This window comes from Pelodiscus sinensis, chromosome 3 (genome assembly GCF_049634645.1).
Source record: "Pelodiscus sinensis isolate JC-2024 chromosome 3, ASM4963464v1, whole genome shotgun sequence".
Classification (NCBI taxonomy): Eukaryota; Metazoa; Chordata; order Testudines; family Trionychidae; genus Pelodiscus; species Pelodiscus sinensis.
In genome coordinates, this window is record NC_134713.1 from 143,766,715 (window position 1) to 143,781,785 (window position 15,071).

At 50.9% G+C, this 15,071-nt stretch overlaps 1 protein-coding gene and 1 long non-coding RNA gene across 7 annotated transcripts in view; one reads left to right on the top strand and one right to left on the bottom strand.

The window, feature by feature from the left end:
• KIF6 (kinesin family member 6) overlaps nucleotides 1–3,729 on the bottom strand; it is a 367,777-nt gene extending 364,048 nt beyond the window's left edge. For 5 of the 6 annotated variants that reach the window (XM_075925088.1, XM_075925087.1, XM_075925086.1 and 2 more), the window contains exons 1-2: nucleotides 3,603–3,729; nucleotides 176–285 (exon numbers count right to left, since the gene is read on the bottom strand). In XM_075925088.1, the coding sequence (XP_075781203.1) occupies nucleotides 176–285; nucleotides 3,603–3,680 (188 nt within the window). In that variant the 5' untranslated portion in view covers nucleotides 3,681–3,729. Of the gene's footprint in view, nucleotides 1–175; nucleotides 286–3,602 lie in introns of those variants that run through there. The other variant, XM_075925092.1, reaches the window with a different exon arrangement.
• A 5-nt stretch (nucleotides 3,730–3,734) lies between these two features.
• LOC142828008 (uncharacterized) overlaps nucleotides 3,735–15,071 on the top strand; it is a 34,906-nt gene continuing 23,569 nt past the window's right edge. Inside the window, exon 1 of the long non-coding RNA XR_012902879.1 lies at nucleotides 3,735–4,244. This is a non-coding gene — a long non-coding RNA (uncharacterized LOC142828008). The remainder of the gene's footprint in view (nucleotides 4,245–15,071) is intronic.

The following is a 15,071-nucleotide window of genomic DNA, read 5'->3' on the forward strand; positions in this document are numbered from 1 at the left end:
TCTGATCCTTCCCAATAATGTTCTCTGTGGGCAATGGTGATACTGAGTATAGAAAATGGACTGTCTTTAGTAGGAAGAAAAATAATAAGTTTGGCTATAACCCTGATCTGGTACTGTTGTAAGTGATCTTAGTGTAAAACATAGTAGGAAAAATCAGGGGAAAAAGTAAACTTACTTAAACCTGTAGCTCTCTCGTTTATTATTAACAAATCCTTCTGCCAAGTCACGCGGCACAAGAATTTCTAAATTGGAGGCTGACTTCTCATCTTCACCAACTGAATAAATCTGGAAAACAAAATTACTTCAACAGTAGAACAGTGGTTTGTACCATAGCTATATCACCTTGATATGTTTAACTGCATCATCTCATTGAGATGATACACAGGAATTTTCGAGTTGTCAGTCTATTGTGCACTAATCAGAATTCTATGGTGACAAAAAGGAGAAAATGCAGTTTGGCCTCCTTCAAAAATACTGCCTTTGCCACTTGAGTTACAAGGGATTCTGCATTACACAGTAGAGCTGACTTTCTGACCCACCCATCCCAGAATAAAACTTTCAAAAATATCTAAATGCAATTAGAGACCAAGTCCCTTGATCAAATTTACTTAAAACAAGCACTGACTTTAAAATATCTGATCAGAGATTTATTTTTAAAAAGAAGTGTTTTTTGTGAGAGATTAATAAGGTGCTTATGGGGTAGTTTTGGACCACAGTTTAAGGAGCTCAAGGGATGGTTTGTTTGTTTGTTGGGGGGGAGGGGTTGTTTTTAAGAGGTTTATAGCAAAACCTACCTACCATTTATGAAAACATTTTCTTTAAATTTTTTATTTTTCATTTCAATGGAGGTGAAATATTTCAAATCCTTCCAATGGCCAAAAGATTCATAAAACAAGGTTCCTGTACATAATGTAGAAAATCAGCTCCTTCCTTACCCCCAAAGGTTACAAGCTTTTCTAGAACACCAGTTAACAGTTTTAAAAATTGCCTTTAGCTATGCTGACCATATGTCCCGTTTTTTCTGGGACTGTCCCAAATTTAAATGCTTTGTCCCAGTGCCCCATCAAGTAGTGAAATGTCCCAGAAAGCCACGTTGGATATTTCAGTACTTGATGGGACACCGGCGGAACGCTGCAGCCTCATCCCCCTCCCCAAACAGGGCACGGAGGGCAGCCGGGCCAGCTTCCAGTGACCCTCCCCTTTCTCTCTCTGTCCTCTCCCTCCCCTCGTGGGGCAGTCTCTGCTGTACAGAGTCCTGATCCAGCGGCCCCGCCTCCTTCTCCTCCAGGCCTCTTTGGAGCCCGGCAGGAGCCACGCAGAGCCCAGATGGGGCTCTGTAGGGTGAGGTGCGCTCAGCTCAGTCGGGTCTGAAGCGGAGGCTGCCTGTGGAGCTATTTTTAGTGCCACAGTCGGGGTCCCCGCGGGTGGCCCAGCTCCAGCTGGAGTCAAGCGGTAGCCGCATGAGGCGCATTCTGGTGAAGCTGCCCCAGCTGGAATACACCTCGCACAGCATGGTAGGGGGGCCCCAGCTCTACTCCCAGCAAGCAGTCCCATCCCGGAAGCAGCTGGGGCTGAGGCTGCGGGGCCTTCTGGGGCCAGATCGCAGGCTCCATCCCCGCAAACTGGAAGGCAGAAGGTGAGGGAAGGGGCAGGGAAAAAACTAAGGGAAAGGGAGGCAGGGAGAGGAAGGGGCTTGTGCTGATGGGAGGGGGGCAGGGCAGGAGAAGAAAGGGGCAGGCACCAAGGAGCAGGGTGGAGGAGAGACAAATGCCAGGGGGCCAAAAGGAGACAATGAGAAAAAGGGCAGGAGGGGAGAGCGGAGAGGACAGGGTTATGCTGGGAGAGAAAAGGGGAGAGACAATTGGGGCAAGAGGAAGAAAGAGCAGAGGGGAGGAGTGGGTGCCCGGAGAAGAGACATTAAAGGGAGGGGTGGGCATGAGGAAGGCAGGGGATGGAGCAAGTCATATGTGAGGGGCATGAGGACTGGGACAGAGGGTGGTGAGAGGGTGGGCACCAGGAACAAAGAGGGCAAGGAGGGCAGGAGCAGTCAGGGAAGGGGGAGGCACTGGATAGGGGTAAGGGAAGGTACAGGTGCCAGTGGATTGTGGTGAAACAAAAGGGCGGACACATGGAGGGAAGGGACGGGTACCAGAGGAGAGAGGCAGGGCAGGTTGCTAGAGGGAGGTATTAGGAGAGGGGATGGGGAGAGGTAGCTACAGATGATCAGAGTGGGGCTAGAGGAGGAGTGGACACAGAGGGAAGAGAAGAGCTGGCACAGGGGAGGAGGCACATCCCAGGAGGGCTGAGGGGAGTGAGAAGGGCAGGAGTCAGGACAGCGGGGGGCGGGGGCATCAGGTGAGCAGATGAGGGGAGGGGAGGAGAGGAGACATGGAAGCAGAAGGAAAAGGGAGAGGTTCATAAGATATTTATAAATAACATAGGTGCCGCAGTGGACTCAATGCTGGTGCACAAGACAAAATTCTGCTCACGGGAGGAAAATCTTAGCGGGACACTTCCCCCAGACTATCCCCCTGAGTAAATGCAATCCAAATTGGGTTAATGCAATTGCAAGATAGTTGCCGGGGGAGAAGGAGGTCCTGTAGGGGCCAAACCCATCCCTATTGGCAGCCCCACTCGCCAACAGCACGGTTTCGTGCGGTTCTGCGCTCTGTGCATGCGCAGATCATTCTGCTCATGCGCCAATTGCTCTGCGCTGGCTCTTCCGGGTTTAAATCTACTTGCCATGGGTAGACCTGCCTATTGGTATAGGACATTGGGAGGAGGTCTTAGAGGTGTCACATGACACCCTTTAGTTCTGGTCCCTGTCCATCTTGACCCCTGGAGTACTACCTCCAGGGGCATGGCTGATGAGGGTCAGGGGGCATGGCTAATGTGCTCCATATTTTCTGATGTTGGTTCAGAAAATATGTTCACGGTAAAAGTCTTTCACACTGTGTAGGCCTTTCTGCCCTGGGAGGGCCACTTAAAATCATTGTCTCGGCTCCACAACCAGCCCCCTATTCCGCCCCAAGCACGTCACAGCCGCCTCCCTCCAAGGCTGGCAGCCAGCCTCATACACTGGGGCCATGTCTACACTGGCGGGTTCTTGCACAAGAATGGCCGTTCTTCTGCAGAGCGTCCACACTGCCCGCCCGCCCTTGCGCAAAAAGATTTACAGTAAAGCGTGGGAAGGCAGGGCTTCTTGCGCAAGAGCGAGGCTCTTTTCTAACAGGTGTAAGCTCTCTTTGTGCAATAGCGCTTGCTTAAGAGGGCAGTGTTGATGTGGGGCAGGGGGTTCTTGTGCAAGAAAGCCCTGTGGCTAAATGGCCATCAGAGCTTTCTTGCTCAAGAGAGCTCCACACTGCCGTGCATGCTCTTGTGCAAGATGTTCTTGTGCATGAACCTGCCAGGGTAGGAACAGGACCCTCACACAGACCCTATCGGCTCCCTCCCGGCTGCTCACTGCCTCCCCCGCCCCCGTGGCACGCCGCTGCGCCGCCTGCCCGGGGCCCCGCCCCGTCCCTGCCACCCCTTCCTCGCTCCCCCATGGCGCCATGTGCGGCTGATGCCCAGCTGCCTCCCCCCCCCCCCCCGGCACCTACCCCTGCCTGCTGCCGTCTACCCAGGGGCTTCACCCGGGCATAGATCTGGATCGTTTGCTTCACCATCCCGCCGCTCATGGACCGGGGAGGAAAGGAGGAACTAGGCCCTGTATAGCAACGGTAACCAAGGAACACTACCCAGCATGCTCCGCGCCAGGCGGCGAGAGGCGGGGGCGCGCCCGCGAGCTACGCAAGTGCGCCCTGGAGAGCGGTAACTAAGCGGTGGCTGGCGCCGGGGCCTGCTTTATTCCGGTGGCGAGCGCCGCGCGGGGCTCCCAGGACCTGCAGGGCTCGCGGCGGTGCCCTGCTCGCTCCCTGGCTGCACTTTGGTGCCCCGGCTGTTCCCTGTGCCGGGCCCTCGCCCAGGCCTGTAACATGGGCTGCGTCCCGCGAACGCCGCTATTTGCAGCCCGGCCCGGGGTTCTGTGGTCCCTGCCAGAACGGTGCGCCCTTCCCTCGCCTCGCGCGGGCGGTCAGTGAGAGCGTGGCAAGGCCCCTGTGCTGAGAGCCAGAGTCTGCAGCGTTTGGGGGGTTGCCTTAAGCCACTGCTCCTTGAGCGGCGTGAGACTTCGCTAGCTCTCAGGGCAGAGAAAAGCTGACCCATCAATCAAACCAAAACAGACACACTGTACTTGTTTAAGAGTAAGTCTCCTGTGGTTTAAATCAATTCATTGGGGGGCCTGATTCGTGTTTTTTGAATCTCAGTCTGGGTGACCCTGCAATTGATATTGTTATACCCTTTTGAGAGAGAAATTGTTAGGTACAAGAACATGGACTGGAGGGTGTATGTAGAGTCACAAAGGACAATGATAAATGACAGCAAAGTGAGTTAGGGCAAGTCTATGGGTATGGCACATGATAACATTTTAGGTCTGGTCATGTTTATTATATTCACTAAGGCTACATCTACACTGCAACCTTATTTCAGTGTTTGCATCTTCAAAGCAAGCCCGTTATTGCAGGCTCACTATTTGGACATCCCAGTAAACTTCATTCTGCGAGGAGTAAGGGATGTTTCACGATAGCACTTTATTTCAAAATTTGGCACTATGTAGATAGCTTATTTCATCATTTGGCACTATGTGCAGTTTTGGGGAGGGAACAGCAGTTTTTCACCCTTGAGAATGACATGAGGCAGAATGGAGAAAAAGGGACAATTGTGATGAGGGGAAAAGAATAGCTCCAACCCTCAATTTTTGACAATAAGATGAGGGGGTTGGAATGGAAACCCTTTACAAAATCTAAAGAAGTGATCAGACTTTCTGGTGATGCAGTAGCAAGAAGTAGCATTGCAGTTGGAAAAGGAGCCTGCTGCTAGATACAGATGCACAAAGCCTGTGGGGGAAACTGCAGGAACTCTTGAGTTATGGCTTATGCCCATGGTCACCAACAGGTCGATCAGTGGATCGAGAGACGTCTTGTCCGCCACGCCCCCATTTCCCTCCCACCCCGGAGAAGCCCCACTACCTACCTCAAGTGAAAATGGAGGTAGTGTCACCTTCTCAGGATGGACAGAAGTCCCGAAGCTTAGCGCCACTTCCGGCGATTCTGGAAGTGCGCTAGCTGCTCTGCCGGGTGTACTGTGGGAGGGAGCATTGGCTCCCTGCACTGCACAGGAGGGGTGAGTCAGCCCCGGGGGAGGCATGCGCAAGGCTTCTCTGCACGGGGGAAGGGTGTCGGCCCCAGGGCAGGTATGCGCGGGGTTTCCCTGCGCGGGGGGGGGGGAGCGTTGGCCCTGGGACAGGTGCGCATGGGGCTTCCCTGTGCGGGGGAGAGTGTTGGCCTGGGGCAGACGCGCGCAGGGCTTCCCTGCGCCGAGGGGGTGTCGGTCTCGGGGCAGGTGCGCATGCGGGGCTTCCCTGTGCCACGGAGGGGAGAGGGTCGATCCCGGGGCAGACACGCGCGGGCCCGGAGGAGGCATGCGCTGGCTTCCCTCGGGGGGGGGGGGAGGGGAATCCTGAGAGGAGGCAGATGCAGGGGATTTTCTGCCTCCACTGGCGCCCCACTTCCAGGCCCCCACTCCCCGCTCCCCAGCCCCCACTCCCCAGCCACAGAACTCTGTCCCCATTCCTGTTCCCACTCCCCAAACTCTGTCCCCACTCCCTCGTCTCCAGCTACAGAATTCTGTCCCCACTCCCCTGTCCCCAGCTACAGAACTCTTTCCCTATTCCCATCCCCATTCCCCGAACTCTGTCCCCACTCGCACCCTGTCCCCAGCTGCAGAAACCTGCCCCACTGGCACTCTGTCCCCTGCTGCAGAACCCTGTCCTCTGCCCTCCCAGCACCTTGTTCCCTCTGCCCTGCCCCCAGCCGCAGAACTCTGGCCGCACAAAATGTATAATTATAAATGCTTTATTTTAGATTTAAATAGCATGAATAAAAAGCAGACCATTTATTTCATAACTATAAACATGTCATTTTAATTTTATATATCGCATAATTTAAAAATAAACTGTTTATCAGAGTGTGTAAGTAAGGACTGGAGATAGCAAGTGGTGGACAGGAGGAGAATAGAGAGGGTGGGGCTTCAAGGAAGGGGCGGGGATTCAAGGAAGGGGCAGGGCCATAGATCTTTGCCTGTTCTGAGATTTAAAAAGTGATATTGGGTGTAAAAAGGTTGGAGACCACTGGCTTATGCACTAATTGTTACTACATGTCAGAGGTCTGTAACCTATGGCTCTCAAGCCAAATATTGCTCATTATGGGACACCTCGCATTGGCCACTGTTGGCAGACAGGATACTGGGCTGGATGGACCTTTGGTTTGACCCAGTATAGCCATTCTTATGTACCAAATATGGCTCTTTTGTCATTCCCAAAATACATGCAACTTTTTAAATTAAAATACAAAAATTAATTCAAAATTTTAAAAACACATAATTACTCGTGTAGTTTGATTGCGTGCATGAACCTGAATTTGACCAGTGATTATGTAAATTTCAAAGAAATATGCGAAAAGAGTCAGCAGCCGAAGTCCCATTAAATAAAGTCTGTGAGTACAATATTTCATTTATGCTACTATTAATCATTATGTCAAATATCAAAAATTTATTTTGCATATGTTTAGTCATGCATATGGGCATTCTTATACAACTGTTGACCACTTGTTCTGAATTTGGATGTAGTTTGGCTCTTCAGTTTGAAAAGGTTGCCATCCCCTGCTATATGGAAAGAACCTTTTGTGAGCATCAGGAAGACAGTGTGGAGAGTTCCAATGACCCACCAGACTATGAAACTCAATCTTGCTTATAGATGATACCTGATTTTCCTCAAAATAATTTCCCCCAATTAGCTACAGCAGCATAGCCAGTTGCCCTGAGAAGTCCAAGCCCTCGGATGGACTGACCCTAACTTTGAGTTTAGGGGATTTTGGGGATTTCTCTTCTGTCAGTTGTAGTACATCATTTTGTTTGAGGCATGTGCAAGACTCCTTATTGGGAATGTATCACTCGACTAAACCTAGTTGCTGAAGAGCCTTCAGCTCTTGCCTATGAGTTTTTGGTACAATTAGCATACTACCAAATACTATTTTTGAAAAAAAGACCACAGTATTTCAGCAACTCCAGCAGCTGAGGATTTTATAGAGTTGCATCTTATATATAAATTCCAGTTTCTGGTAATTTCATGGTAAAATTGCTCATAGAATTTTGAATTAGTAGTTTAAATATTATAATTAATCATCTCTTTGACTCCCCTATTTTGTATCTAATTAATAAGTAATATGGCTCACAATAGATACTGGAAAATGGAAGTTCAGGGAGTATATTCCATGATGTCACTTAGCAACCTACATGCCTCCAAATAAACAGCCTTGTAAGTTTCATAATAGCCTAAACTTTTATTTTTATTTTTTGTAAGTTTGGCATTTTGTAGGCTTTATTTATTCTTGGCAGCTACCATGGCTCTTTGGCTGGGATGACAGTTAGATGCTAGAACACTCAAATGTTTCCATGGATCAGCTGGATGAATGCAGGGCCAAAGCTCTTTTGCCAAAGGCTAAATTTGTCACGTCATCCAGCTCCTGGGAAACCTGTGTCTCTATGTGGCTCTTCCACATGGTCAGACAACCTCTTGTGCCTTTTAAAATGAACAATATTTAAAATATGAAACTTGGCCTTTGGATGAAAGTTCAAATACAACAACTTTAGCATCTGATAGAAACTCTGTTGGGGACTACAGTTGGTATTTGTAAAAAGGACTGCAACATTTGGGGGTAGCAGAAGATGGAGGATGAGATAGTATACACAGTCTACAAAGATCCCGCCCATAATCCCAAACTGTACCCCATCTCAGAATATTTTGGTGTTTTAGCCTAAATCTTCATCAGTTAAATAGTTAACAGCATTGACATTTAAATTGTCAACAGCTGAGTTTGGTATTAACAGTCCATTGAGAGGATATGGGATGATTTCATTCCCTCCTCTCCCTTTCAGATTACTTGTACATTTTGTCTCTTTGAAGACAAAGCTACATCATGGCACGTGTAATGGTTAAGCTTGGCAAATATCTTGAATTATCCCTGCTGTTTTGTCCATTTCGTGGCATTCGTACCAAACACATTTCTTTTTTTCTAAAAATGTAGGTATTGTTAGACAAAGCCAAGACTGGGAAAATCTTAAAATACCCTCCCCAGTACTTTATTTTTATTCATTTTGGAATTTTTATAAAGCAAATGAAAAACACATGAAAGAATATGGAACAAAATAAGGAACTTCTAGGACTCTGCTTCAGGAGCCAATAACATTTTTGGCTGAAGACTTTTTTTTTCTAAATTATCAGCTGAGTCCCCTATTGGAAACTACAATGATAGCAAATTTAAACTAATATACTTATACGGCAGTGCTGATATTATCTCTAGTGGATCTTTTTACACCCAAGATCACTTTTTAAAACTCAGAACAGGCAAAGATCTACCGCTCCGCCCGTTCCTTGAAGCCCCACCCTCTCTATTCTCCTCCTGTCCATCACTTGCTATCCCCAGCCCTTTCTTACACACTCTGATAAACAGTTTATTTTTAAATTATGCGATATATAAAATTAAAATGACATGTTTATAGTTATGAAATAAATGGTCTGTTTTTTATTCATGCTATTTAAATCTAAAATAAAGCATTTATAATTATACATTTTGTGCGGCCAGAGTTCTGCGGCTGGGGGCAGGGCAGAGGGAACAAGGTGCTGGGAGGGCAGAGGACAGGGTTCTGCAGCAGGGGACAGAGTGCCAGTGGGGCAGGTTTCTGCAGCTGGGGACAGGATGCCAGTGGGGACAGAGTTCGGGGAATGGGGACGGGAATAGGGAAAGAGTTCTGTAGCTGCGGACAGGGGAGTGGGGACAGAATTCTGTAGCTGGAGACGAGGGAGTGGGGACAGAGTTTGGGGAGTGGGAACAGGAATGGGGACAGAGTTCTGTGGCTGAGGAGTGGGGGCTGAGGAGTGGGGAGTGGGAGCTGGGAAGTGGAGTGCCAGTGGAGGCAGAAAATCCCCTGCATCTGCCTCCTCCCAGGATTCCTCCCCCCCCTCCCCCAGGGAAGCCAGCGCGTGCCTACTCTGGGCCCGACTCGTCCCCCCTCCCCCGGGATCGGGCCCCCCCCCCCCCCGCAGCGCAGGGAAGCCCTGCGTGCGCCTTCCCTGGGGCTGACGCCCCCTCCCCCCGGTGCAGGGAAGCCCCACGCACATCTGCCCCGGGGCCTCCCCTCCTCCCCCCCACCAGGCAGGGAAGCCCCTCACGCGTGCCTGCCCCAGGGCTGATATCCCCCCGGTGCAGGGAAGCCCTGTGCGCATCTGCCCTGGGGCTGACTCACCCCTCCTGTGCAGTGCAGGGAGCCGATGCTCCCTCTCTCAGTACACCCGGCAGAGCAGCTAGCACAATTCCGGAATCGCCAGAAGTGGTGCTAAGCTGCGGGACTTCAGTCATCTCGGGAAGCCGACACTACCTCCATTTTCACTTGAGGTAGGTAATGGGGCTTTTCTGGAGTGAGAGGGAAATGGGGATGGGGCAGACAGGACACTTTGCGATCGACTGGTCGAGGTCTGTTGGTGACCACGGCTCTAGTGACTCCTTCTCCTCAAGCTTTCTGCCCCATTGTTTTCTGCTACTTCATAATGGGGACAAATTTCTAAAATCATCATCTCTTCTTGAACCTTCCCATTCCAATCCTCAGTCCTGAATCTTCTCCCGCCTTGGGACAACTGTAATGCAGAGTGATCCTGGGCTGTAAAGGAACCAAAGAGATCTGCAAATTTCTGTCTGTTCAGTGTCCTCAATGAATAATCTATTTTATATTCAATACAAGACAAGTCTCTTCTCTTCCATGAAAAAGGCAATCTATCAGACTTTGCAAAAGACCGAGAAACTTTTTTCTGTATTATTTCAAATACTATAGCATCTAGGAGGATCCATTGTGGGAGACACTGTACAAACTCAGGATAAAAAGAAGTCCTTGTCCCAAACAACTAACAACCAAGGCATACAACAAGAGATGATAGATGGAGATGGGCGGAGAGACGGGAGTACAAGGAAGCAATATTGGTGAGAATGATTAGGTTACTACTGATCATTCTCAAACTTGTCATAGGCATTGGAGGCAAAGGAGAGTTTTAAGAAGGATAATGGGAAGCTGTGTGGATGTTTGCAGGAAGATCCCCAAAGCTTGAGTGGGAGCATGGGGAAAAAAAATATGAAAGTGCTTGTTTGAAAATTTAACAGGTGGGTAATGAAAGCTGGCAAAATGGACCAATTGGAGAAAGGAGCAAACATTTCAGTAGTGAATGAAAAATAGATTTGGGTGGGGATATACTGTGAAGCACCTTGAAAGTGAATAAAAGAATCTTTTGTTTGATGTAATAGAAAAGGGGAGCCAGTGGAAGTCTTCAAAGACAAATTTGTCCTACTTAAAGCAACAAACTACAGAAATTATCTTTCTAGCAGTAGTCTGAACAATATCTGTGAGCCACGATTTCCAGAAAGGGCAGGTGGGGCTCGAACCCTCAAGCTCATGCTCCAGAGGCAGGCATTATTTCAAAATAAATTCCAAAATAACGGGCAGCTTATTCTGAAATCTGTAAACATCATTCTGTGAAGAATAACGCATATTCTAATAAAGGGTATGTCTACACTGCATTCGTCTTTCGAGAAAGGAATGCAAATTAAAACAGACAAAATTGCAAATGAAGTGCGGATTTGAATTTCCCGTGCTTCATTTGCATAATTGCAACCGGACACATTTTTGAAATACCCTATTTCAAGATAAAAAAACACTGTTTAGGTGCGGTTATGTTGAGAAAATACACTTCTTTTGAAATAACCCTTACTCTTTATAAAATGAGCGGATAGCGCGTTCACCTGTGGAGTGCAGGGTGGTGGGTTCTAGTTCCCCAACCATGGGAGCGGACAGACAGAACTGGAGCTGGCTCCGAGAGGGGAAGGCAGGAAGGTAGGGTGCTGGGGTGGCTTAGCGGAGAGAGTGCTTTCCTGGGGAGCGCAGGGTGGTGGGTTTTAGTCCACTGACTCCGACCCCGGGAGCGGATGCACAGAACTGGGAGCTGGCTGTGGCAGGGGGAAAGGCAGCATAAAGGGCACCCTGAAGTTAAGGTGGAAGGGTGGGTCCAGGGGTGGCTGAGCAGATAGGGCATTGGAGTGCAGAGTGGTGGGTTCTAGAACCCCAAGGCTGACGGACGCAACTGGAGCTAGCTGTGTCAGGGGGAAGGCAGGATAAAGGGCACCTGAAGGAAGGGTGGTGTGGTGGGTCCTGCTGTGGCTTAGTGGGTAGCATGTTCATCAGGGGAGCTCAGGTTGTTGAGTTCTAGTCTCCTGCGCACCTCCCTCCCCCAGGGAGCGGAGGGACAGAACTGGCCCTGGCAGGGGGACAGGCAGGATGAGGGGCACCCTGAAGGTAGGGTGGTAGAGTGGTTTCCGGCATGGCTTACTGGATAGGGCATTTGCCTGAGGAGCACAGGATGGTGGCTTCTAATTCAGCCTGACCCTGACCTGGGGAGCAGAGGGACAAAACTGGAGCTAGCTCCCACAGGGGGAAGGCTGGATAAGGGTTAGGGTTAGCTTCACAGAGGTTTCTTATCCCAAAGAAGGAAATGCAGGTATTTTGGGGGCTAACTAGGTTGTCCTAAGATTGATTTCATAATTCTGTGAGTGTGTAGGACACATACATTCTGTTACTGAATTGCACACAGAGTTTTAATTGGCTCTGAAAATAATTTTTACCATACTCTAAAACATACTGAGGGGAACATCTGCTTAAAAGTAACGTGCAACTTAGAAACGTTCTCTGACCCTTTCAAACAAAATACAAGATTTTTTTTATTCATGCATTTTCCAACAGTGTTTATGCAATCTAATTTTTTTTACGAGGCTACATATTTTAAAACAATGAGGAAAAGAGAATTAGGCTTTTAGATATGTTTATTTGACAGCTTCCAGCTTTTTGTTTAAAATAAACCAACTAATATAACTCATTCAAGCCCCACATGCCAGGTATAGTCAGTGCTGAGTGATTTTGTCATATGCTAGTATTTTGTGCCCAGAGTGGTAGTTAAGAAATCCTATAAATGGGTAAGAGTTGGTAGTTAAGGGATGCAGACATCATTTGCTTGTCACTGTGCAAAGGCAGACTTCCTGTCTGATTCATCAGTGGCCAAAAAGACGTGTTTTAAAAATATTAATATATTTACCCAACTTTGACTTTGCTTCTCTATCCTCACCACTAATTTTCCTTCAGAAAGACTGGAGGAAGGTGCCCAACTGTTCACCCAATTACTGCTAGCAACTCTGTTTATTGTCCAGTGTGTTTATAGTACATATTAGTAATTAGGCCAAAGAGTTTTAAAGGTATTTTGAGTTGCTGCATTAAATATAACACATAACTGCTCTAGGACCCTAAATCTCATTTTCAAAAGGGATTTTGGTACTTGAAAAAAGGCTCCTAAATCAGGTAGGCATTATGATTCTATGATGCTGAGCACAATAATACCTAAATACCTTTGTGGCAAGGTTGGGCCGCCTGGCCCCTGCCGGCCCCCGGGCCGCTCCCTCGCCTGCGTCTCTCACCCACAGTCTCTGCCCCCGAGTTCCGGCCCCGCTGTCCGGGCCCCCGGGCTTGTGCCCGCCGTACCCAGGCTTACGCTCAGCCCATGTGCGCCGGTGGGCCCCCCGCACTCAGCTCCACCCACAAACCAGTCCCGGGGGCTTGCCCTCCGGTGGGCCCGGCCTTCGGTCCTCCTTGGTTGTCGGAGGTGAAGCCGTCCACCTTCGGCCCCAGTCCTTGGAGTCCCGGGCCGGGTGGTTTCGCCCCGGGTATGGGCTGCGGGGGTCCGGGCCTCCTCCTCCGATCCTCCGCCTTCCCCGGCTCTGCCGGCTCCGCTCCCCGGGTTACCTGCGGGGTCAAGGGAAATGCCGGCAGCCTCCTTCCCTTCCAGCCCCTCCCCCTTTTGAGCCGGTACGCCGGGGACGTGCCGCTCTACCTTGCGTCCCCCGCCCGCCTCCTCCTGGGTCCTGCCGCCTGCCGCGCCCGGGTTACCTTTGGCCACGCGCCCCCGCTTGTTCTCCTACCCGGCGCCCGACCGCGGTTTGTCCGCCGGGGCGCTTTTCCCCGGGCTCAGCCCTGCCGCGCCGCTCGGCGCTTCCCTGCGGGCAGGGCTGTCAGTGTGGGGAGTTTCCTCCCCGTCACACACCTCCCCTTCCAGTCCCGTAGTCCTTTCCTTCCACACCCCCATTCCCCCACAACGCGACAAGAAATCTGCGTTCCCGCCCCGCCTTGTGCGCCACCGAGAACTTGTACTGTTGTAAGAACAGGTACCACCTCATTATATGCGGGTTTGCCTCCCGCATATTATGCATCCATTGCAGGGGCGCGTGGTCGGTTACCAACTGAAACGTGCCCCCTAACAGGTAGCAACGGAGCGCTTCTACTGCCCAGTGCACTGCCAGGGCCTCCCGCTTGATAGTGGAGTACATCTGTTCTCGCGGCAGCAGTTTGCGGCTCAGGTAGAGTATCGGCCTCTCGGTGTTGCCCTGTCGTTGGGCTAGGACTGCCCCTAGCCCCACGTCAGAGGCGTCGGTTTGTACCAGGAAGGGTTTTGTGAAGTCCGGTTGCGCCAGCACCGGGGATCGGGTAAGGGCCCTCTTCAGTTGTTGGAACGCCTCCTCGCATTGTGGGGTCCACTGCACCTTCTGGGTGGGCCCGCCCTTTGTCAGGTCCGTTAAAGGGGCGGCTATCGTAGCGAAGCGCGGTATAAACCGCCTGTAATAGCCCGCCAGGCCCAAGAATTGCTGAACTTGCTTTTTCGTCGTGGGGGCTGGGTGGTCTCGTACAGCCTCGACTTTGTCCATTTGGGGCTTCAGTTGCCCGTTCCCCACGATATACCCTAGGTAGGCCACCTCGTCCTGAGCAAAAGCGCACTTGCCGGGGTTCGCGGTCAGCCGGGCTTTTTCTAGAGTTTCCAGGATGTGCGCGGATGTGCCCTAGGTGTTCCTGCCACGATGTGCTGTACACTACCACGTCGTCAATATATGCCGCCGCGTATGCCCGGTGCTCTTCCAGGAGGTGGTCCATCATCCGCTGGAACGTGGCGGCGGCACCGTTCAATCCGAAGGGCATGGTCAGGAAGTGGTAGAGCCCAAATGGTGTCGCAAATGCGGTTTTTTCCTGGGACGCCGGCGTGAGGGGGATCTGCCAGTATCCCCTGGTGAGGTCGAGGGTCGTCAGGTACCGGGCCTTCCCCAGCCTTTCCAGCAGCTCCTCCGTCCGTGGCATAGGGTATGCATTGAATTTGGAGAGAGCATTCACCTTGCGGAAGTCTATGCAGAAGCGCAGCGTCCCGTCTCGCTTGGGTACCAGGACAATCGGACTCCGCCACTCACTCTTCGATTTCTGGATTACGCCCATCTGTAACATTTTCCTCAACTCCTCTTGCACCATCCCCCATAACTTCCTGGGGAGCGGCCGCAGCGGTTCCCACATCCTCCGCCCAGGTGTGGTCTGGATGTGATGGTGTGCCACCTCGGTGCGTCCGGGTTGCGTCGATAAAACCGCCGCGAAGGACCGGAGTAGGGTTCGCATTTCTTCTTTCTGGGGGTTGGTCAACGCGAGCCCCAGGTGCGGCTCCCTCCCTGGCTGGCTGAGATCTATTCCCCAGGGCCCCAACTCCGGTTCCGAAGGGCGGGTGGTCACCAGTAGGCTCTCTCGCGCGTTCCACTTCTTGAGAAGGTTCACATGATAAATCTGGGTCTTTTTGCGCCTACCCGTCAGCTGGATTTCATAGTCTACGGGTCCCACTTGCCACCACACCTCGTAGGGGCCCTGCCAGGTTGCCAACAGCTTCGAATCTGTCGCTGGCAGGAGGAGTAGCACTCAGTTGCCCGGCGTGAACGTCCACTCGCGGGCCCCCTGGTTGTACCACCGGGCCTGGCGTGCCTGGGCCTGAGCTCGCCGGATACCTGCAGTCTCTTGCGCAGTTC